Source organism: Gymnodraco acuticeps, unplaced genomic scaffold, assembly GCF_902827175.1.
Source record: "Gymnodraco acuticeps unplaced genomic scaffold, fGymAcu1.1, whole genome shotgun sequence".
Lineage (NCBI taxonomy): Eukaryota > Metazoa > Chordata > Actinopteri > Perciformes > Bathydraconidae > Gymnodraco > Gymnodraco acuticeps.
Genome location: NW_022990313.1, coordinates 5,531,225 through 5,554,687, shown reverse-complemented (window position 1 = coordinate 5,554,687; position 23,463 = coordinate 5,531,225). Strand labels below are relative to the sequence as shown.

General features: G+C 44.6%; 1 protein-coding gene across 1 annotated transcript; it reads left to right on the top strand.

The window, feature by feature from the left end:
- Nucleotides 1-434: 434 nt before the first annotated feature.
- On the top strand, nt 435-22,622 carry LOC117550443 (histidine--tRNA ligase, cytoplasmic-like). Its single transcript, XM_034222883.1, is given in 15 exon segments — nt 435-667; nt 3,072-3,161; nt 3,719-3,838; nt 7,046-7,141; nt 7,598-7,726; nt 7,833-7,940; nt 8,125-8,142; nt 8,144-8,161; nt 8,163-8,225; nt 8,733-8,809; nt 19,545-19,689; nt 19,826-20,089; nt 21,432-21,548; nt 21,938-22,084; nt 22,322-22,622. Coding segments are annotated over 15 exon segments (1,542 nt in total). The 5' UTR covers nt 435-577; the 3' UTR covers nt 22,382-22,622.
- Nucleotides 22,623-23,463: the final 841 nt, after the last annotated feature.

Here is a 23,463-nt window from a genome sequence, read left to right as displayed (position 1 = left end):
CCAGACATAGACATCAAACGGCGACACATATTCAGTTGCCCGTTACTTTGGCATTAGGGCAGGGATATCTAGATACTTTCCAAGGTTTGCCATAATTAATTGTGCTACTTTTAAAGCAAGCAACGATGTTTTCAAATCTGTAATCAAAAAGCTCCTCAAAAACACTATCGAAGCAGTTCCTGCCGTTGCTAAGTTAGTTCAAACAGTAACAACGGACTACTTTTCTTAGCGGATGCATGTCAATTTAAATAAATACATTAAACTATTTTTTAAATCACTAAAATCATTTTCTAAATCCATAAAAGCATTTCCATTAATATTGGGAGTCATGTCGTTACTTTGTTGAGAATGTGGCCATGTAATAAGCGGGATAATGTGCACATTGCATATTGCATAATGTGCCTTCATGCCGATCTCCCTCCGCAAAAATGGCTCGTTCGCGGGCGAGAGCCGGCTCCCGTCGTTCACTTAAAAGAGCCGGCTCGTTCGCGACCGACACATCACTACCTCCATAGCCTTGCCAGCAGCGGGGTTGCCGGTGGTTTGAGTAGCGGTGCAAATCCATTAATGAAAAGTCATGGCAGACAAGGCACAGATACCAGAAGCGATTAAAGTCCAAGGTGAAGTGGTGCTGAAGCTGAAGTCAGAGAAGGCTAGTAAAGAGCAGGTCAGTATCTCAGTGAGGTGTGCTGTGTGCTGTGTGCGAGCTGTTAACATGCGGTGAACAGCATGTCATGTTGGGCTGGAACAGAGCAGGGATGCTAGCCAGCCAAAGATACCGCTACATAAACTAACTGAAGAGCTGACTAGTAACCCGCACTGACCAACACCATTAAACTTACGAGACATTTTCGGAAAAACTGACCAGGACTGTCACTTCTGTGAAGCATTCATTGTGATGCAATAATTTACAGGCGTGTCATCAGCATGTTCAGGAAACTGGCCAGTGGTGGAAAGTACATTTACTCAAGTACTGTGCTTAAGTACACATTTTAGGTACTTAAGTAACTCGAACCATTAGTGGGTCAACACAAAATCTATATGGAGCAATGTTGCTAAGAAGTTTTTTGTAAAAAATATTTCACAGTTCCAACTTCTTAAATGTTAAGATTTGCTGCTTTTGCTTTAAAATATTTAAACAAATTGTAGTTTTTTTCTGCAATGAGTACTTACTTACTCCCGAGACTTTAAGTATATGTTCCTAATCATACTTAATTACTTTGATTTAAGTACCATTCTCGATGCGGTACTTAGTTAAGAATCAGAATACTTTTTCCACCACTGCCTGTGACCACTTAATCTTTAGCTAATCAGATGTTTTACGGTATTACACACACAGTGCAATCTGACAATGTAATACTTTAGTTTGATACTTTATTATCAGCCGGCACAAAGATAACTAATAAAGATATATCCTAGTCTGTACCAGTTTTATCTCAATTTAAATACTGGTTCTTCCAATAATCTGCCATGCATCACAGAGGAGGTATCAGCATGTTTTTGAATTTAAAGTGAGATAAACCTCACTTCAAATAAAACCTTAAAGCATTGACAGAGAGTGCTACAGTAAGTGTTTGCACCATGTTTCTCTGTTACTATTTGTCTAGTTTGGTCTGATTTATTTGCTGTTTTGTCCGGCAAAATGTCATTGAGCCCACAAAGGGTCTAACCTCAGGACATAATTCAGCAAAACAAGCAGTGGTTATGGAAAGTGACAGTGGAAAGTTCCATACGCCTTTTTCTCAGACATTTCTTGTTATAGTGGACAAAGAACAGGAGTTACTAATAACATGGCTGTGTGACTGTAAACCAGTTTACACATTACAAGGCGAAAGTGAAAAGTGAAAGTGAAGCAGCTAATTCCACATTACACCTAAAGTCATCACAGAAGTGTAGTTAAACTTCAAATGTATAGCTTCTGGGGTCAATTTTGTAAAATCATTCAAAGAAAATGATTTGTATAACTCAGAAATTAGGTTTGATTTTGTGTAATTGAGATCTATTGACCAGACATTTGAAAAAGAAGAGTAACACGTGTGGTACTAAGTAGGAATAAAGTTACCTTAAAAGGTGTAACTCAGATTTGATTATTTATACTACATGCTTTATAAATAGTCAAACCGAGAGGACAAAAGTTCATAGTAAGACCACACAAGAGTTAAAATGATACCCCTAAAAACACTGAATGCACTCGACATGTAGATTGGATTTTAGTGTCAGAGCGCAGCCCCTGTGTGTGTGTGTGTGTGTGTGTGTGTGTGTGTGTGTGTGTGCTGGCTGGCCTCTTTGATTGACTCGCTCTCATGTGATCTCATGTTCTATCCTCCACGCTGTGATGATGATGATGATGCGGCGTCATGCCCTGCCCCAGTGATAGGGTTGCTTACCACTTTTCTCCTGTTCTTCCTGCTAACCCCGGATGACCTCGGCCTGCCCCCCACCCCCCCCTTCATCACCATCATCTACCTCACTGCTGAACCCAACCCCCCTGGACATTACTGATCAACTCACTTCCTGGATCTACCTCTACCGACCGTTGTGATTGGCTGCTGTGGCTGTTCCTGTACGACACCACTGAACACTGCTGTTCCCATGATACACTCCTGAACTTTTGCCTGTCCAATTATTGGACTTATTTTTTTCCGGCCATGTTGTGTGTTCGTGCTTGCTTGGGTCTGATTCGGACTGCGATGCGTGTCCGAACTCTGCATTCTTTCCCTGGGATCACTGTGGCTCAGGTAGGCTCATGGATCTGTGTGAAATAAAATGTTGTTGGGATTGACCGGTGTTTTTACGACTATTGGAATCAATTATTTGTATTCGATTCCTGATCAAATAAATGAATAGAAAAACGTTGTTACTTTGGCTCTGATGCAGCTCTGTCTGTCTGTCTGGCTCTGTCTGCCCCTCCATCAGCCCTCTGACATCCAGGCAAACTGAGCTGTGTATTTCTCAGACGCTTGACTTTCAATCTTTGAGCACATTTGAATTTGCTTTAGTTGATCAGTTCAGTATGTGATGTATGAAACCTTGTAGAGTAAGTGTTGACAGTTGTTGTGTGTGTATTACAGATCGATGAAGAGGTTTCCAAACTGCTGCAGCTGAAGGCTCAGATCGGAGGAGATGATGGAGAACACCAGTTTGTTCTCAAGACGGCAAAGGTAAGACGTAGTTCTGCTGCATTCAAACACACAACCAGAGCACTGCAGCAATATGTTGTTAATATGATTTGTATCTTTGAATCTTTAAAACCTATCTACATGGAGAAACACATGCCATTTTAAAGGTATAAAGTTGCAATCTGGCATGGAAAAAAATACATTTGAAAATTGTATACAGCTAAATGTTTACTATCCATAGATTGTTATTAACTTTCTTGGAAAAATATCAGAAAAGCACAGAGCACCATCACACTGTTAATGTATTGTAACATAATAACATGTAGCCCTCAAACCCCCCAGCATGGAGGTCTATAACATAACATAGTAGTTAAAGCCCACAAAGCTAACAATGGCTGTCTCACATTCTGTTTACATGAGCTTCCTATCACTAGTATAGTAATAGAGCCGTGACCTTGAAGGCAACATTTCTCAGTTTTACCCGCCGACCTCAGCACTACAACCCTGCTGATCGATGCACGCCTAATTGACAGAGTTCTTTAAAACATTTCAAAATTCATCGTCACGATTTAAATGCAGCAAATGTGTTTCTCTATCAGGGAACGAGGGACTACAACCCCAAGCAGATGGCCATCAGAGAAAAAGTGTTCAACACCATCCTCGGCTGCTTCAAACGCCACGGTGCAGAGACCATCGACACACCTGTTTTTGAACTAAAGGTACATATTCACATCACCGTTCACTCTTGGCAAGCAAAAACATGGCGGCTAACATGAAGAATTGCATGGCTACAGCACAAGCCTGTCTAATGTTGTCCATGGTACCTGTTGACCTTTATGTCAGAATCTATCCTCTCAAGGGCAGGATCATAGAGTAGTGCAGTGATGACGTATCTTTGTGTGCTGACCCTGAAGTAAGCATCTCACTTGTTACCTCAACATAAAACAATGTGATTTGTTGCCATTGGATTTTGGAATATTGCAGAAAACAAGATCTGATATTTTTCATATTAACATCACTGTGATTTTTTTTAAAGCATAATTGCATTCTCCAGAAGTAAAAAGCTAACATTAAGCTATAAACAAAATGCATGACTTCACGTCACCACCACCAAGCTCAGTGTGAGAAAAAGTTTTTAGAGAGTACTTGTCCATGGACAAGTGAGTTTGTCAATTTACTTGTCCGAATACATTTTTCACTTGTCCAGAATGGACAAAAATTGGGGCCACTGGAATCTTCTTCTTCGCCATCGTATTTTACATTTTTATGACACCGCTAACGTAAGTGAGCGGTAAGATTTGACTGCATCACACATAGGGTTGGGTATCGTTTGGATTTTAACGATTCCGGTTCTGCTTTTCGATTCCGGTTATTTTCGGTTCTCGATTCCGGTTCTTTGAGAGGGTAAAAATAAGTCCCATGACAAACTGGGAGAAAAATATATTTATGAAAACATGAAGTCAAATCTGTATTCCTATTTACAAATCACTTCATACTGTTGAATTTCTTACGGTTATTGAATACAATTATATAAAAATAATCTCTGCATTGTTTAGTTAGTTCTAAGTGGTGCAGTTTGAGAATGTACAATTGGCCCAGTCTCCTCTGATGTTACACTGCAACCTGCCTGTAAGACAGAGTCCAACCACACATGTCCAACACATAGGCCTAATAATAATAATACATTATATGTATAGCCTATAGGCCTAGCGCTTTTCTACAACTCAAAGACGCTTGCACGCTTACACATGTCCTGCAATACACATGCTGCCCAGCTGTTTGTAAAAGTAAATAAATAGTATTTTAATTTCAATAATGTACTTTCTATACCCTGCTTCATAAACAATACTGACATCCCTGTGCTCCTCCGAGTCTGGGGGTCCGGGGATGTGAGGACAGCGCGAGGACAAAGACAGGGAGGCTGCTTTACTTCATAAAGGAAATGGTGGTCAATATTAACAACATAGGAGCTAAAACGCTGACTTTGCTCACGACTGACTGACTCTGACTGAGATGCAGCGATCAGCTGATACGGAGCATAGAGAGCTGCGGTCCGCGGGGCTCGGGCTCCGCCCCCTGTCCTCACAACTCTTATTAATCCCGGTCTAACTGTACAGAAAGCGGCGAGATGCATTTCCTTAGGAATCGACAAGCAGAACCGAAACTAACATTTCTAAACGAACAATGGCGGACACGTACAATTTGCGAATGAGTTCTGCCTTTTGTAAACTGAATTTATCAATAAATCAGGGCGAAAACCGTCACTTGTCCGCCGGACAAGTCAATTGAAAGATCTACTCCGATATTGTAAATAACACGTCCCGGACGGTGGGACATGTACTTTTTCGCACACTGCAAGCTATGTTTTAGAAACAGACTTTTTAAAATTCCCCAGTGCTGCGTTTACTGACGTATTTTATGTCTAAGGACATTAGTGATGGGAATTATGGCTCTTTGAAGGGAGCCGGATCTTATGGCTCCGTTCCTTTTAAAGGGCCGTTCAAAAGAGCTGTTTTTTTTAAAGGGGGCGGGGTTACTAGGTTTATCTGCGAAATAATCACCAGGATAATTATTGACTGTATTGCCAGACCTAATGTCAATAATCTGCATTGTAAACATGACACAAGCTGGCGCCATATCCATGTCAGTGAATGTACTACTTTGAATTTACCCTCTATGTGTCAAGTAAATAAAGTTGCCTTGTCTGAATTTCACGCAACTCTTAATATTAGATACTGTGTTTTTAAGTGGCGATGGAGATTATTTGTTGACCCTGCTTTAAAGGATGTTTTGCCTTTACAAATGGTGCGCTTTATCACTGCCTGGGTTTTGGTTGCAGTGCATCCAAATGCTGCTGCGTTTTCGCGTTTGGCTCATTTTCCATCTGGAAAACACGTCGTCTACCTGTCCTGTACCACTTGTTATGACTTCTCTCTCTCGCGTATTCCGTTAGACCGACAGATTACAAATCGCCTGAAAATGGTACAAACAGGTGACGGAGGTGTTGCGCTGGGCTATATCATGCAATCGAAAGTGAAACTTAAGCTCGCTCCATTGCGGAGATATTCCCGCGAGAGTGCGGAAAACTTAAATTAACTTATATATTTAAATGTTACCAATATACTCACGGACCACTAGGGGGCGCTCACGGACCACACTTTGAGAAGCACTGCGTTAGACCCACCCCATCTCACTCCTCGTGCTGAAACCTACCAATCAGAGTAGGGGCGGGTCTTCACAGAATAGTGTGGGGAACAAAATCAAGCTTTTTAAAAGGCGAGTGGATTTTGGCAGGCAGTGAGTGCGGACCAACGATTGAACGATAAAAAGAACGGCTCTCACCAAGTACGACTCGGTTCCCCTCGTTCGTACCAAAGAGCCGTTCAAAAGAATCGTCTCGTTCGCGACCGACACATCACACATAACGGAACATCTCTTCAGCTCGTGTTTACCACTTCAGCTCATGTTCATGTTCATGTTCAGCTCAGCTCACCGACCTTATTTCATGCGTTTTACCAAAGCCAAGTCCAAAAACTATCGAGGTTTTAGGACATTCACTTCTCCTTCACTTCTCCATTTTTAGATCATGTAACACTGGAAAAGGAGGAGTTGGTGTTATATGACATGTATGCTATTTGTCAGGTTTATGGGAAGTGTGCTCACACGTCTAATTGAAGGAATCCCCCCCCCACCTCTCCATACTGCAAAGACACAGCCAAGCTGGTCTCCTCTCTACTTTTTGTGTCTTATTATAAACCATCTGACCTTTTGACTCACTATGAGGTAAAGATGAGTGCTGGTTGTGGTGGAATGCCCTCCAGGTGGGCGTTCCCATGGGGCCGTGACATCACGTGACAACGATCAGCTGAACACTTTGAAAACATAAAGATTTGAATCATGTGATCTTGTGATTATCTGTGCTGTAGGAAACGTTGACAGGAAAGTATGGAGAAGACTCAAAGCTCATCTACGACCTGAAGGACCAAGGAGGAGAGCTGCTGTCCCTCAGATATGACCTCACTGTATCCTGCCTACTGCACCATATTCACATAGGTGTGTTTATTATATGAGGGATCATTAATCTGCTTAACTGAAGGTTCACGAAAGGGAGAAAATACTTTTTGTTGCCTCTAAATGTTTATCATTTAACACATTAATGCATCAAACAAGCAAGATGCTTCTTATTAACAGTAGAGCAACATTCATTTCTCAACAATGGATTTTGAAATATCCTGTTACTAATCAGGAGGACACAGGGTGGTTGATTGTGTAGATTAAGAATGTTGTCCTTAATCACATGAGTTTACTTTAAATTTATTTATGAAATATAGAACTTCCCTTAATCAATTTTTTGTTGTTTGTTACAAAGGTTGCTTGTTAAGTGTAGACAATTGTATTGTCATTGTATGTTGGTGCTGACATGAACTTAGCCTAGTCCTCAAAGCAGAGTGTTTGTTCTTGACCCTGCCGTCCGTCAGGTCCCTTCGCCTCGCTACCTGGCCATGAACAAGATAACAACACAGAGCGTTATCCACATCGCTAAAGTGTATCGCCGTGGAACAACACCCGCCATGACTCGGGGACGTTACCGAGAGTTCTACCAGTGTGTGAGTCATCCTGATACATACGCACCACGACCCGCATACCGGAGGATCTGTTAGATCTTTAAAAAGCTTGACCTGGTTTATGCACTCAAATTTGTGTGTGTTTCAGGATTTTGACATCGCAGGGCAGTATGACGCCATGATTCCAGACGCGGAGTGTCTGAAGATCGTCTACGAGATCCTCAGTGAGCTGGACATCGGAGACTTCCGGATCAAGGTTAGTCCCATCAATTCAGGGAAATGGCTATAGGGAAGCCGCAGATATGACGAGTGAAGAGATAATCACTCTGATGTGCAGTATGCATTTTTCTCTTTCAGAAGACTGCTACTTATTTAGTTTTTCCCACTGTGGGAATCATAATGGTTTTCTTACTGTGAATAACCACGTCCTCCGTGTGCAGGTGAACGACAGACGCATCACTGGACGGGATGTTCGCATGTGTGTGGTGTTCCAGATGACAAGTTCCGCACCATCTGTTCAACAGTGGATAAACTGGACAAGGTTGTGTGCGTGCACACATGTGAACAAAAAACAAAAACCTATTGAGATGATTTTGCGACTAAAATTGCCATATGAATAAACGATACTGAATGGATTGATCATTTTGCATCCCAATTCTCATAACATTTGAAATATAAAATGAAACAATGGTTATGGGCTTTTTCTTTTGAGGATCTGGACCAAACAATATGTATTGTTAAGTAGAAATACGATTTGCAGGCTGGGGTATCCCCTGCGGCTCCACAATACTTACTTTAACAAGTATTCAAATAATATATGTCCTGTAAGTTGAATAGTGTACTTGTCCATATTGTAATTTCGATTAATTATGCAGCCCTCCTATGTGCAAATACTCAGCTTTTATGAACTCAGTTCTCAAGAAGGACATGTACAAATATTGTAGAGCATGCTAAAATGTCGCTATAATGAGACAAACGGGTTTTAACCCTGTTTTCTTCCAACTTCTCGGTGCATTCATCAATATCTCCTTATGTTGTTTGAACCCAGATGCCGTGGGAGGAAGTGAGGAAGGAGATGGTGAGTGAGAAGGGTCTCTCATAGGAGGCTGCGGACCAGATCGGGGAGTAACGTCAGTTTACAGGGTGAGACTCCCCAACTCACAGACTCAGTGACATGTTGTCAGTAAAGTATTCACTCCAAACAGGGGTTCATGAGATTATTGGAGCTATGGTTATTCTCCTATGGTATTATATCAAACAGCATCTAGTTTTGGGCCTTTCCTAGGACAAAAAAAGGCATGTGGGAATTTCTGAATGGCATTGTTTCAAAGGTTTGCATGTATAAGCACATTAGCTAGAGCGTAGCTTTGGCAGTGAAACTCTTCAGTCTAATGCAGTGTTAATTTTGGCAGCTGTTTTGATTTAGTCTTAGTCTTTAGACGAAAATGGTTTATTAGTTGTAGTCACATTTTAGTCATTTCTATCCTTCATAGTTTTAGTCCTAGTTTTAGTTGACGAAAACTCAAAACGTTTTAGTCTAGTTTTCAGGCATGAAAATCACTCACCTTTCGGCTAAATTCCGCCGTTTTGAATCCAAAATAGGTCGTTTGTGTGATTCATGTAGATCTGCAATAAACTTTTTTGGGGTATGGGGGGGTCTGGGACCCGGAGTAATCTGCGGCCGCGAGCTGTTATGTGCCGTCATGACACTCATGGTGTTCTTTTTTATATATATTATAATGCAGCGTGAGCTGTGTGCTCGAGTCTTCCTGCCTGTCGGCTCTGCTGCTCCGCGATGATGGTCTAGCTTCAGCAGCCACATTACCTACGGGTGCGTTCGTTAATATTAACTGTGCGGCCCGGAGTCACTGGTACAGACTGGACCGCTGGTTTAACAGCTGTTAGAACGGGCCGTTCAGGTGTTTCAGAGCAAGAGCTCCTTGTCGGAGCACAGAGTTGATGTGCACTGAAAAGTTTTTCTGTCGCAATATTATCGTTGAGCTAGCTAGCTAGCATACATTGTCACTATCTGCTAACGTTAGCTTTAGCCTTCGTTTTCTAATAGTTTTTTTTTCATAGGCTATAAACGGAGGTGGTATAAGTATAGATCTTAAAAGTAGAAGCACTCAGATCTTGTACTAGAGTAAAAGTAGAAGTACTCAGATCTTGTACTTGATTAAAAGCAGAAATAACTCAGATCTTGTAATTGAGTAAAAGTAGAAGTACTCAGAGCTTGTATCTTGAATTAAAAGAATAGAAATACTCAGATCTTGTTCTTGAGTAAAAGTGAAGTACTCAGATCTTTTACTTTGATTAAAAGCCAGAAATACTAAATACTCCAGAATCATGTACTTGAGTAACGTAATAGGACTCAGTCTTGTATTGTAGTAAAAGTAGAAAAGTACCAATAGTGTATTACTACCTCTGTTAGTAAGTACTGCATCAAAATTTCCTCAAAGTAAAGTTAGAAAGTATTCGGCATCAAATATCGTGAAAGAGCAACACAGTAAAGTGTGTTGTGCAGATTGGTCCATTTCATAATAATATATATGAATATGTGTTTATAATGATTGATCATGAAAGTGTTTCTCAAAAGCTGGTAAAGGTGTGCAGCTAGTTTGAATGACTTTGTGTACTGCACAGGGGTAGCTTGTGGAATTTACAATCCCAGGTGGAACTAAAGTGATCTGATTCCAACACTTGATTAGATTTCACATCAATTCATCCACATCTGTAAAGTAACTAAAGGTATTAATACATGTAGTGGAGTCAAAGTACACACCATTTACCTCTGAACTGTAGAGGAGAAGAAGAACAAAGTAGCAAAACATTGAAATACTTAAATAAAGTACAAGTATCTCAAAAGTGTACCCAAGTAGGCTATAGTACTTGAGTTTATGAATTTAGTTACTTTACACCAGATGCCATAAAGATAGAAAGACTAAGCCTTGCAACAGAGGCATGACAATAGATTTTCAAAATGCTCAACAGTGCTGCCAAAATTATAAACTGACTGCTACACAATATAAAATAAATGCTTTTATATATTTCTATTAGAAGTGACTCTTTAGCGTTTCTGTTATTATTAACACCTGCTGCTTTAGTTGTTTTGACTGCTAAAATCCTCTGTTATTCCTCATTTTAAAGCCGATATTCCGTGGGATCGGGGGGGCTCGGGTCCTTTCACCTTTTCCATACCTGATGAGTTTGCATCCCTGATAATACTTAGTATTATTAATAATTTTTTACTCATGCTGAAGTTAAGTTTCTCCAGCTCTCCCCAGGTTGGCAAAAAAAATGCATCTCAAAATGCATCAGATTGATGCTTTAAAATATGGAATATTCAAAATGTTCTTCCGGGGGAGCATGCCCCCGGACCCCCCTAGAGGGATAATATCCTTCTCACCTTTTTCACCCCTGACCCGTTTTCATGCCTGAGTTTTAGTTGACGAAAACGTTGGGTTACGTACTGTAACCCTTGTTATATTAGCACAGTCCTCTACTGGACTCTATGGGTACTATCTTACCCCGCGAGCATTCTCCCACTGAGACTTCTATAGACGTAGCCGGCCTTGGGCGGGCCTACCTGAATGCGCGTGCATCACCGTATAAAAGGAGGGCCTCGCCTCCTGACTATCATCCTACACCTCTCTTCAGCGAGCGGAATAGGACAGACAGTGCCCTGAGTAGAGGGCTCCGCCTGTGCTAATATAACAAGGGTTACAATAGTAACCAACGTTATATCTCTCACAGGCTCCGCCCTCTACTGGACTCTATGGGTACAGTGGGTGGAGCCGCGATGTATACGCGCACGTCCAACAACAATATTCCACCCTACTGCCCCTGACCGGCTTTATGGTCAGCAGCTGCTGCCCCACATTCTCCCTTACCCCGGTTATAACCGAGGAGAAAACTGGGCTGTGGCTGACAGAGCACACCCTGCTGCGCTTACCTCGCAGAAAGGTACTTGCTCAAAAAACAGTGCCGGGGGACCCCCCCCCCCGCCCATAGACGGATGGGGAGAGCCCTCTCGGCCCCCGAATAGGCGTACTACACGCCTGCCTCCCTGAATCCCTAAGGATAACAGGGAGAGCGCCAGAGCCCATGCCCCACACTCAAACACTGACCACGTGCAGAGTGTGTGGACTAAAGTGTGGAGGGGCTACCCCCCCTCCTGCCTCCTCGGCAGGAGGAGAGCAGCCCTCCAGCCCTGTAAGCCCAAGGCCCAACGCGCCCCTCGCCCATCCCGGGACCCTCAGAGGGCCCGAGAACAGCGAAGGCGCATTACGTCCGGGAGGGGGTCAGATGCCAACTGACCCCACAACCCCCCCCCCCCCCCATACCAGTCCTGTGTTGCCCCCGCAAGCACAGACGAGGAGAAAGAGCCAGACATGTCCAAGAGATAAAAACCTTATGAAGGGCCTGGCGTCGACCAAGACGCCGCTGTGCATATATCCTCCACACTCACACCGTTTAATAAGGCTGTTGACACAGCTACAGCCCGTGTGGAGTGCGCACGAGCCCCCGTGGGGCAGGCTCTCCCTGCCTGTCCGTAGGCATGAGCAATGCCCTCGCAGAGCCAGCCTGCCAGGCGTTTCTTGGACAGAGCTTTCCCGATCACCCCCGCCCCGAAGCACACGAACAGCTGTTCGGTGCGTCTAAGGGCAGCCGTGCGCTCCACATAACATGCTAGCGCACGCACCGGGCAGAGGAGGTGCAGTCTAGCTTCCCTGGCCCCACCATGGGGGGGAAGACTAAAACCCCCTAACTGAATAGCCCTTGACCTGAACGCACTCCTTAGGCTCTTGGGCACAAAGGAGGGGTTCGGTCTGAGTGTCGCGCCGCTCCGGTCACCCCGAATCCGTAAACAGCTCGGGTGCACCGACAGAGCGGTTAACTCGGACACTCTTTTGGCTGACGTTAAGGCAAGAAGCAAAGCTGTCTTCCACAACAGTGCTTTTAGGGAGGAGAGCTCCAGAGGCTCAAATGGTTCTAAGACCAGAGCTCCGAGCACTAGGGGCAGGTCCCACTATGGGGTGGAGGCGTGCACTACTGGGCGCAGCCACCTGACCCCCTGTAAAAACCGCAACATCAGTGGTTGACTAAAGGCTGACCTGCCGCCAAATCCCTCATGGCAGGACGAGATGGCTGCTGCATACACTTTCACTGTTAAATGCGCAAGCCCTCTGTCCACCAATAACTGTAAGAAGGAAAAAATAGAGCCTAACTCACAAGATAGGGGCTCTATTCTCCTCTCCTCACACCCTCGCTGGAATCCTAGCCACCTCGGTATGTAACAGGCTGTGGTGGATCCAGCTCTAGCTGCCTGGATAGACTGAATAACACTGTCAGACAATCCACCCTGTCTCAGCCTGTCCCTCTCAGGAGCCACTGGAGAGGTTGGCCGAGAGTGGGTAACGCCCCGATTGCACCTGCCTCTTGAGACATCGCTCCCCAGAACTGGGGAACCGCCCAGGGCTGGCCCACCTTCATCTGTGTCATCTCTGAGTACCACGGCGCCCCGACGCGGTCCGGAGCCACTAGGATGACTGACAGACGTTCTCGCCTCACTCTCCCCAGGAGAGGGAGAATGAGACGCAGCGGTGGAAAGGCGTATAGCAGCTTCCTTGGCCATGGCTCGTGTGCAAACGCGTCCACCCCCAAGGACGGGTCGTTGCCCAGGGCCATGGAGAACCACAGGGCACAGTGGTTCTTGCGCCGGCTGGCGAACAGATCCACTTCCGCTCTCCCGAACTGGGCCCAGATCTGCTTCACCACCTCTGGGTGAAGCGTCCATTCGCCTGGCAGAGGGCCGCCCCTCGACCTGAGGTCGGCCCCCCTGTTCTCCAGTCCCGGGATATGGAGGGCTCTCAGAGATAAAAACCACCTCTGACCACAGCCTCTCCGCTGTGGTCAACAAGGCGGCGGAGCGGACTCCGCCATGCCTGTTGATATAAGCCACTGTGGTGCTGTTGTCGCTCCTGACCAATACATGTCTCCCTTGAATTAGGGGCATGAAATGCTGGAGGACTAACACTACTGCCCGTAGCTCTAGGAGGTTGCTGTGTCGAAACTCTGTTAGAGCCCAGCGCCCACCTATAGTCCTCTTCAGGCAGGTCCCATCCTGTTCTGGATGCGTCCGTGACACTGTGATGTAGGAGGTCATCCGTCCCAGTGTAGACCCCCTCCGGAGGTGATCCGGGGACCCCCAAAACCGGAGGTTGCCCTCCACTGAGGGGGGGATGGTCACCAGTCGCCGTTTGTGCCTCTTGGGATCCAAACGCAGGCTGGAGAACCACCTCTGCAGGCGGCGCATATGCAGTAACCCCAGCGGGACCACAATGTGAGCAGCCGCCATGAGACTCAAAGTCTGCATGACAGTTAAAGCTGTCGGAGAAGGGACGCACTTCTGCTCTCTGACAGGGTGGCGCGTAGCGCGTCTGCATCGAGCACCACTCCCAACTACAACGCCTGTTGTAGGTATGGGGGTGCTCTTTTTCAATTGATCGCAAAGCCCAATCTGATTAGGTGTGTGATCAATTGTGCTGTGCAAAACATTGCCTGTTCCCGGGACCCAGCCATGACTATGAGGTCGTCTAGTAAAATAAAACTCTCATGCCGTGGGCGCGCAGCGGTTGAAGCGCAGTGGCCACACATTTACTGAACGTGCGTGGGGATAGGGAATAGCCCAACGGTAGTCTGTTGTACTCGTAGGCTATCCCCTGGAAGGCAAAACGCAGACACTTTCTGTGCTCTGGAGCAATTTCTACATGAAAGTACGCATCTTTCAGGTCGATGGTGGTGAACCAATCGCCTGGCTGCACAAGCCCCAGTAACTGTTTCATAGTTAACATGCTCAGGCCGCTGGAGACGACTCCCTGGAGGTATGATAACTCTTTCTTCTTCTTTCAAACGTCTCTCAGTCTCTCGTGAAATCACTTCCGCTGCTGAAGAGAAAAGGATGATAGTCAGGAGGCGAGGCCTCCTTTTATACGGTGTGATGCGCGCGCATTCAGGTAGGCCCGCCCAAGGCCGGCTACGTCTATAGAAGTCTCAGTGGGAGAATGCTCGCGGGGTAAGATAGTACCCATAGAGTCCAGTAGAGGGCGGAGCCTGTGAGAGATATAACTCCAAATGTTTTAGTCTAGTTTTAGTCGACGAAAACTCAAAACGTTTTAGTCGACGAAAACTCAAAAACGTTTTAGTCAACTTTTAGTCGATGAAAAATTACATTTTAAGTCAACTTTTAGTCCAAATGTTTTCTCTCTTTAAACTCATTCAGTTAGGCAAATACAGGTTTCTGACATTGGAATCAAGGTGACAGCATCAAGTGTTGAAATTCGTAAAGCAACATTTCACTCTCTTAACACTTTACTTGTGTAATATCTAGGGATGGGTATCGTTAAGGTTTTCTACGGTACTACTAGTCTTATCGATACTGCTTATCGATCCGGTACTTTAACGGTATTCTTGTATTTACTTTTTGTTATTTTTTAAAGGGAAAAACTAACAAATTGTTAACCGAATTAATTGCTTTATTTAAATGTGAAATAAATGAAATCTATATAATTATGTTAAAAATATTGTACTGTACTTGAACAATGCGGATTCCGTCCTGGTCGTGGAACGACGGATCAGCTTTTTACTCTTGCAAGGATCCTGGAGGGGGCCTGGGAATACGCTTATCCGGTCTACATGTGTTTTGTAGACTTGGAGAAGGCGTATGACCGAGTTCCCAGGGAGTTACTGTGGGAGGTGCTGCGGGAGTATGGGGTGAGGGGGGTCTCTACTCAGGGCCATCCAATCTCTGTACTCCCAAAGCGAGAGCTGTGTCCGGGTCCTCGGCAGTAAGTCGGACCCATTTCCGGTGAGGGTTGGCCTCCGCCAGGGCTGCGCTTTGTCACCAATCCTGTTTGTAATATACATGGATCGGATTTCGAGGCGTAGTCATGGGGGAGGGGGTCTGCAGTTCGGTGGACTAAGGATTGCACCACTGCTTTTTGCAGATGATGTGGTTCTGATGGCTTCATCGGTCTGCGACCTTCAGCACTCACTGGATCGGTTCGCAACCGAGTGTGAAGCGGCTGGGATGAGGATCAGCACCTCCAAATCTGAGGCCATGGTTCTCAGCAGGAAACCGATGGACTGTCCACTTCAAGTAGGGAATGAGTCCTTACCCCAAGTGAAGGAGTTCAAGTATCTCGGGGTCTTGTTCTCGAGTGAGGGAACAATGGAGCGTGAGATGGGCCGGAGAATCGGAGCAGCGGGAGCGGTACTGCAGTCGCTTTACCGCACCGTTGTGACGAAAAGGGAGCTGAGCCAGAAGGCAAAGCTCTCTGTCTACCGGGCCATTTTCGTTCCTACCCTCACCTATGGTCATGAAGGATGGGTCATGACCGAAAGAACGAGATCGCGGATACAAGCGGCCGAGATGGGTTTTCTCCGCAGGGTGGCTGGTGTCTCCCTTAGGGATAAGGTGAGAAGTTCGGTCATCAGGGAGGGACTCGGAGTTGAGCCGCTCCTCCTTCGCGTCGAAAGGAGCCAGTTGAGGGTGGTTCGGGCACCTAGTTAGGGATGCCACCTGGGCGCCTCCCTAGGGAGGTGTTCCAGGCACGTCCAGCTGGGAAGAGACCAAGGGGTAGACCTAGGACCAGGTGGAGGGATTATATCTCTTCGCTGGCCTGGGAGCGCCTTGGGATCCCCCAGTCAGAGCTGGTTGATGTCGCCAGGGAAAAGAAAGTTTGGGGCTCTCTGCTGGAAACTGCTACCCCCCGCGACCCGACCACGGATAAGCGGAAGAAGATGGATGGATGATGGATGGTACTGTACTTGAGTAAAATTTTGAGGTACTTTACTGGAGTCAGTGTGCGAAAAAGTACACGTCCCACCGTCCGGGACGTGTTTATTTACAATATCGGACAAGTAGATCTTTCAATTGACTTGTCCGGCGGACAAGTGACGTTTTTCGGCCCTGATTTATTGACAAATTATTGATACATTCAGTTTACAAAAGGCAGAACTCATTCGCAAATTGTACGTGTCCGCCATTGTTTGTTTAGAAGTGTTAGTTTCGGTTCTGCTTGTCGATTCCTAAGGAAATGCATCTCGCCGCTTTCTGTACAGTTAGACGGGGCGGGGCGGGAAGTGTAGCACAGTGGCAGGGTTGGGAAGCAAAACATGGTTCCGAGTAGGAACAAATAACAATTGTCCGGTACCGGGATTAATAAGAGTTGTGAGGACAGGAGGCGAGGCCGAGCCCCGCGGACTGCAGCTCTCTCTATGCTCCGTATCAGCTGATCGCTGCACGGTGCAGCTCAGCGTCTCTCTCTCTCTCTCTACACACAGCGGATCCGCTGCCCGATTAACAGCCTCATCTTTGTCAAACTTTCTTATGTTCTTTCTCTAACACATAATGAAGGTTATTAAGCGTTTTAACTCCTATGTTGTTAATATTGACCACCATTTCCTTTATGAAGTAAAGCAACCTCCCTGTCTGTGTCCTCACATCCCCGGACCCCCAGACTCAGAGGAGCACAGGGATGTCAGTATTGTTTATGAAGCAGGGTATAGAAAGTACATTATTGAAATGAAAATACTATTTATTTACTTTTACAAACAGTGAGCAGCTGCAGCATGTGTATTGCAGGACATGTGTAAGCGTATTTGAGTTGTAGAAAAGCGCTAGGCCTATACATCTAATGTGTCATTATTATTAGGTTATGTCCTATGTGTTGGACATGTGTGGTTGGACTCTGTCTACAGGCAGGTTGCAGTGTAACATCAGAGGAGACTGGGCCAATTGTACATTCTCAAACTGCACCACTTAGAACTAACTAACAATGCAGAGATTATTTTTATATAAATTGTATTCAATAACCGTAAGAAATGCAACAGTATGAAGTGATTTGTAAATAGGAATACAGATTTGACTTAATCTTTTCATAAATATATTTTTCTCCCAGTTTGACTTATTTTTACCCTCTCAAAGAACCGAAAATAACCGGAATCGAAAAGCAGAACCAGAATCGTTCAAATCCAAAGATACCCAACCCTATGTGTGATGCAGTAAAATCTTACCGCTCACTTACGTTAGCGGTGTCGTAAAAACCATGGGAAAATGTAAAATACGATGACGAAGAAGAAGATTCCAGTGGCCCCAATTTTTGTCCATTCTGGACAAGTGAAAAATGTATTCGGACAAGTAAATTGCCAAACTCACTTGTCCATGGACAAGTACTCTCTAAAAACTTTTTCTCACACTGGGAGTATTTAAATGTTTTGCTACTGTGTACTTCTACTCCACTACAGTTCATAGGTACATGGTGTACTTCTACTCCACTACAGTTCATAGGTAAATGGTGTACTTCTACTCCACTACATGTATTTAATAGCTTTAGTTACTTCACAGATCTGGATGAATGATGTGAAATATAACCAAGTGTTAAATCAGACTTTAGTTCCACCTGGAGTAAATCCACCAGCTACCCTGCAGTATACAAAGTCATTCAAACTAGCTGCACCTTTACCAGCTTTGAGAACACTTTCATGATCAATCATTATAAAACATATCATATATATTATTCTGAAGTGGACCAATCTGCACAACGACTACTTTTTACTGTCGCTTCTTTAACTATATTTTGATGATCATACTTTTACTTGAGAACTCTTCCTACACTATGGTATTGTTTTACTTAACTACAAGATCTGAGTACTTCTCCCACCTCTGCGCCACCTGATGTGATAACGTTACTCGTAATTGGGGCAACAGAGCTACGAGTTAAGGAAGTTGAAAATTCTGCATTTCTCCGACTGAATATGACGCCTTTTGGCCGGCTTTTTTGGACAGACTGCTCGTGTCAACGCGCTAACTCTCTGAATGCTCCGTCCCCGGCAGATCTCTGTGTGCCGCTGCAGCATGTCTGTTAGGCACACAGAGAGACACAGGGAGATCGCTCTTCTGGAGTGAAGAGGAGCGGAAATAATGATATTGCAAGTTAGAAACGTAAGATGCATTTTGACAGACCAAGACGGACAATTGGGGGGAAATACCCTGCATTTTGAATGTCTGATAGTCCACCATTAACACCTTAGTCTCGTCAACGAAAACTAAATATACATTTCGTCAAAGTTTTCGTTATCAAGAATCTATTTTTAGCTCGTCATCGTCTCGCATTTTAAAAGGTTGTTCGCCTGCCGTCTGTCTGCAGACTTGTCAAAGCATTAATTCATGGTTTTTACTAACCGGTATCAGTATGTTGTTACTTCGGCATCATTTTGAAACGTGTATTACAATTAAATCACGGTCAAATATGTTAATTTTGTTGTAGTTGTAGCCCCCTTGCCAGCGATTCTCTCTCTAGTTAGCATACTCAGCCCGGTTGTTGGCCCGGAAAGAACCTGGATTTTGGAGTGCCAGAAAAACTGTGAAACAGTACCCGTTAGCCGGAACTACCCCTAGTGAAAACCCAAAAATGGGCCGGTTTTGCACGGCACGCTTAAACCGTGCGCCAGGCTCCTCCAACAATGCAACATATGATACATAAAACATAACATTACAAGACATCAAATAATGCAAAAAAAAAAGTGAAATAGACAAAAAGTTGCAGGAATAGGTAAGAATATAAACCTTTACAATAAGACACAAATCTGAAATTAATAATAAATACATAGGATAGATACTACTGTACTATATTCTGATATTTTAAATTAAAAAGAATAAAAGAATGAAAAGAGAAAATATATTACGGTTATGATTTATTATGAGCAGCGCTGATCTCACGGAGCCCCCTATACACTAAAACAGAGCTAAAGAGGGGGAGTGCTGGACCTTATTCCAACAGGGTGGGTGCTGATGTAGCTGTGTTTGTGTTGCAGGTGGGATGGAGCTGGCAGAGCGCCTCCTGCAGGATCAGAAGATGTGTCAGAGTAAGCAGGCCAGTGCGGGGCTGATGGACATTAAGCTGCTGTTCAGCTACCTGCAGCTGTTCCAGGTCACGGACAAGGTGACTCACCTGATATATTTCCCAGCATTCACTTTGTTCACTGGAGTCAACAATGTGTTAAAGCTCCTTATCATACCTTCTACTTTCCTCTCTTCTCTGTTAACCTGCTACCTTTTCATTCCTCCATTCTGTGCAGGTGGTGTTTGACCTGAGTCTGGCCCGGGGTCTGGACTATTACACAGGGATCATTTACGAGGGGTTTCTGACTCAGGCGGGCATCGCTGCTGAAGCCCAGAATGGTTCTGGTGCAGAGGAGAGTGTGAGCGTGGGCAGCGTAGCGGGCGGGGGCCGGTACGACGGGCTGGTGGGGATGTTTGACCCCAAGGGCAGGAAGGTGCCATGTGTGGGGGTCAGCATCGGCATCGAGAGGATCTTCTCCATCATGGAGCAGAAGGCCGAGGTAATCCTGTGAGTGAGTGAGGGTGCGTTCACACCTGCCTTGTATAGTCCGGTTGAATCGAACCCTGGTGCGTTTAGCCGCTTGGTGCGGTTCATTTGGGTCGGTGTGAACACAATCCGAGACCTCTTAAGTGAACTAAACAACCGGACTCTGGTCCGCTAAAATACGTGGTCTCCGAGCGCTTGCTTGTGAACTCTGGAGCGGTTCATTGCTGGTGTGAACGCAGTCCGCACCAAAACATAGGAAGCGTAGTATTTACGTGTCACAAGAACGCGGATGTCTTCAAAAATCTTTAGCGAAAGAATCCTTTAAGACATCCGCGGTTGTTTAGTTAAAGAGTGAAGACCAAAACCTGTCGTTGGTGAAACGCCCCTCCTTACTGCAGAACGTCTCTCATTATATGTGTTATAATGTTTTTTAACGGACGCTGTCTGATTATATAATCATATGCGCGGGCCGCTAGTGTCTGTTGATCTCCAGATTAACAGCAGCATGAGAATAACCTGCCGATGCTCCATGGCGGAGGCTCCGGTAGAAATGGCCGGGATTTGCGTTTTTACGCCCTTAATGTCTGACCAATGGTTGAACAGCATTTCCGTGCACATGACTTGTGTTTAAAGTTTATAGTCCGTTTGAGTTTTTCCCGTGTGAACGCAAACTGAACCTTCTGAAAAATGAAACAATGTAACAAACTGTGGTCTGGTGTGCAACAGAGAGCGGACTATTAGGTGTGAATGCACCCTGAGACTCTAAGTCAGTGTTTCTCAAACTTTTTCATACCAAGGACCACTTAACCAATAAAAAACACTCGCGGACCGCCTAACTTCACAAATATAAAAAAAACGCATCGTTTTTCTAGAACAGATTACAAATCGCCTGAAAATGGTACAAACAAGTGGCAGCAAGTGTGATGAAGGTGTTTATCTGGGCTATATCATGCAATCAAAAGTGAAACTTAACCTCGCTCCATTGCGGAGATATTCTTGCGAGAGTGCGGAAAACTGAAATGTATTTATTTATTTCAAATGTGAAATGTTACCAATATACTCACGGACCACTAGGGGGCGCTCACGGACCACCAGTGGTCCGGGCCACACTTTGAGAAGCACTGCTGTGTGTGTGTGTGTGAGACTGTAAATGTGTGTGTGAGTCTGTAACAGTGTGTGAGAGACTGTAACTGTGTGTGTGTGTGTGTCTGTAACAGTGTGTGTGTGTGAGAGACTGTAACAGTGTGTGTGTCTGTCAGTCAGACTGTAACAGTATGTTAATGATATGTGTTTGGCTGTCACACTATGTTGTTAATACGTGTGTTGCTGTCACACTAACTGTGTGTGTGTTTCAGGCCTCAGCACAGAGGGTCCGCACCACAGAGGTTCAAGTGATGGTGGTGTCTGCTCAGAAGAACCTGCTGGAGGAGAGACTCAAACTGCTCACTGAGCTCTGGAACGCTGGCATCAAGGTGTGTGTGTGTGTGTGTGTGTGTGTGTGTGTGTGTGTGTGTGTGTGTGATGTGTGTGTGTGTGTGTGTGTGTGTGTGTGTGTGTGTGTGTGTGTGTGTGTGTGTGTGTGTGGTGTGTGTTGTGTGTGTGTGTGTGTGTGTGTGTGTGTGTGTGTGTGTGTGTGTGTGTGGGTGTGTGTGTGTGTGTGTGTGTGTGTGTGTGTGTGTGTGTTATTTGCAGATTCCACTTAATGTTGCTTCGTAAGTCTGGAGTCTGATTTCTGAAAAGTATTACTATCACCTTTGCACTAGACTGGACTTTTTGGTGTGGAAAGTTGACATTTGTCATGCTGTCATTTAAAAATATGATTTGTATTATTCGTCACACTGAATGCTGTGTATGTGTCCAGGCAGAGGTAATCTACAAGAAGAACCCCAAACTGCTGAGTCAGCTGCAGTACTGCGAGGACTCTGGGATCCCCCTGGTGGCCATCCTGGGAGAGCAGGAGCTGAAGGATGGGATGGTGAAGCTGCGCACCGTGGCAACCAGAGAGGAGGTACCTGAACACATATTTATTAAAGAGGATACCAAATTATGTTTTTTTATGTTTTTATTACCATTCAACCATTCACACACAATCATGCAGAGGCAGCCGTACAGGCTCAGTGTTGGCCATTGGGAGCAGTTTGGGGTTGAGGGCCAATATATTTGGATGTGTCTGTCTGTTTGTGTGTCAGGGCCGTAAGACTGAGATGCTGCAGGACTAACCTCACTGTCTGCTCTCTCCCCACAGGCTGATATATCCAGAGCAGATCTGATAACTGAGATCAAGAGGAGGACCTCTGAGGCCTAGACGTTAACCCCTGCCCCCCCCACGCCACCTTCAAACAGACTCCTTTGCAATGATGTCGACATGCCTTCAGTGTCAGCACTGTATAACAGGGAGCTGCTGTGAGGAACGCATCAGTTATTATTATCTACAAAGCTGCTACATTCATTTGTATAGCTCCATCTCTGCTCTGTTTAAGACGTGTACTTTCTCCCTGCACCATCTCAGCTTCTAACACTTTCATTTGTTCCATGGCTTGTACTGTCAGGTTGTCTGAAATAAACTCAATGCTCAGCAGCTTGTGTTCACTGACATTCTCAGTTTAAAACAATATGATGTTTCTCACTTACTGTACTTAGGTGGCATGTAGCCTGTTTTGGTTTATTACCTTTATCAGACTGGGTTTACCAGCATCTACGAGGGTGCTGACAACGGGAAATCATGTTGGATGTTTTTTAATAATGAAGAGCACATTTCTTCAGATCAACATTTACTACACACAATGTAACTAACATGTGATAGAAATCAGCAAGTTCTTCAATAGGATTTAAAATGCTATCTTATTCCACTAGAGACCTGAAAGATAGAAATCCTTTTAGAAAAAGGAACACACAATGAGTTTCTTTCCTGCTAGTAAACTGAATATCATTGGAGTTTGACATGAAAATATCACCTTGAACTGATAAAGAACAGGCATCTATCATTTTCTTGACTAATATTGATACCATTTCATTTGGTGCAGTCTATTTGACTCCTATAATAAAGCCTACTATTGTAATAAATAGCGTCAGCTTGTTGTCAAAAATAGTCAAAGCAGCCTTCTCAAGATTAAAACACTACAGCCACATTTAGGAAAATCATGCATTACATAAATAGTTCTCTTAGCCAATAAATCAAAACCTCCTCTTTACATCTTGTTCCTATGTGGATGACTATTTGTAAATTATTTTGGAACTATCAGTGAAACAAGTCTTTCAGACACATCCTAACAGCTTGATCAGGATCATTTTCAGATTCTTTAGCTATAACGGCAGATGTTGTGAATCTGGTGCAATAATCCTGTATCAAAACAATGCTATTTATATTATATATACACTTGGGGTGGC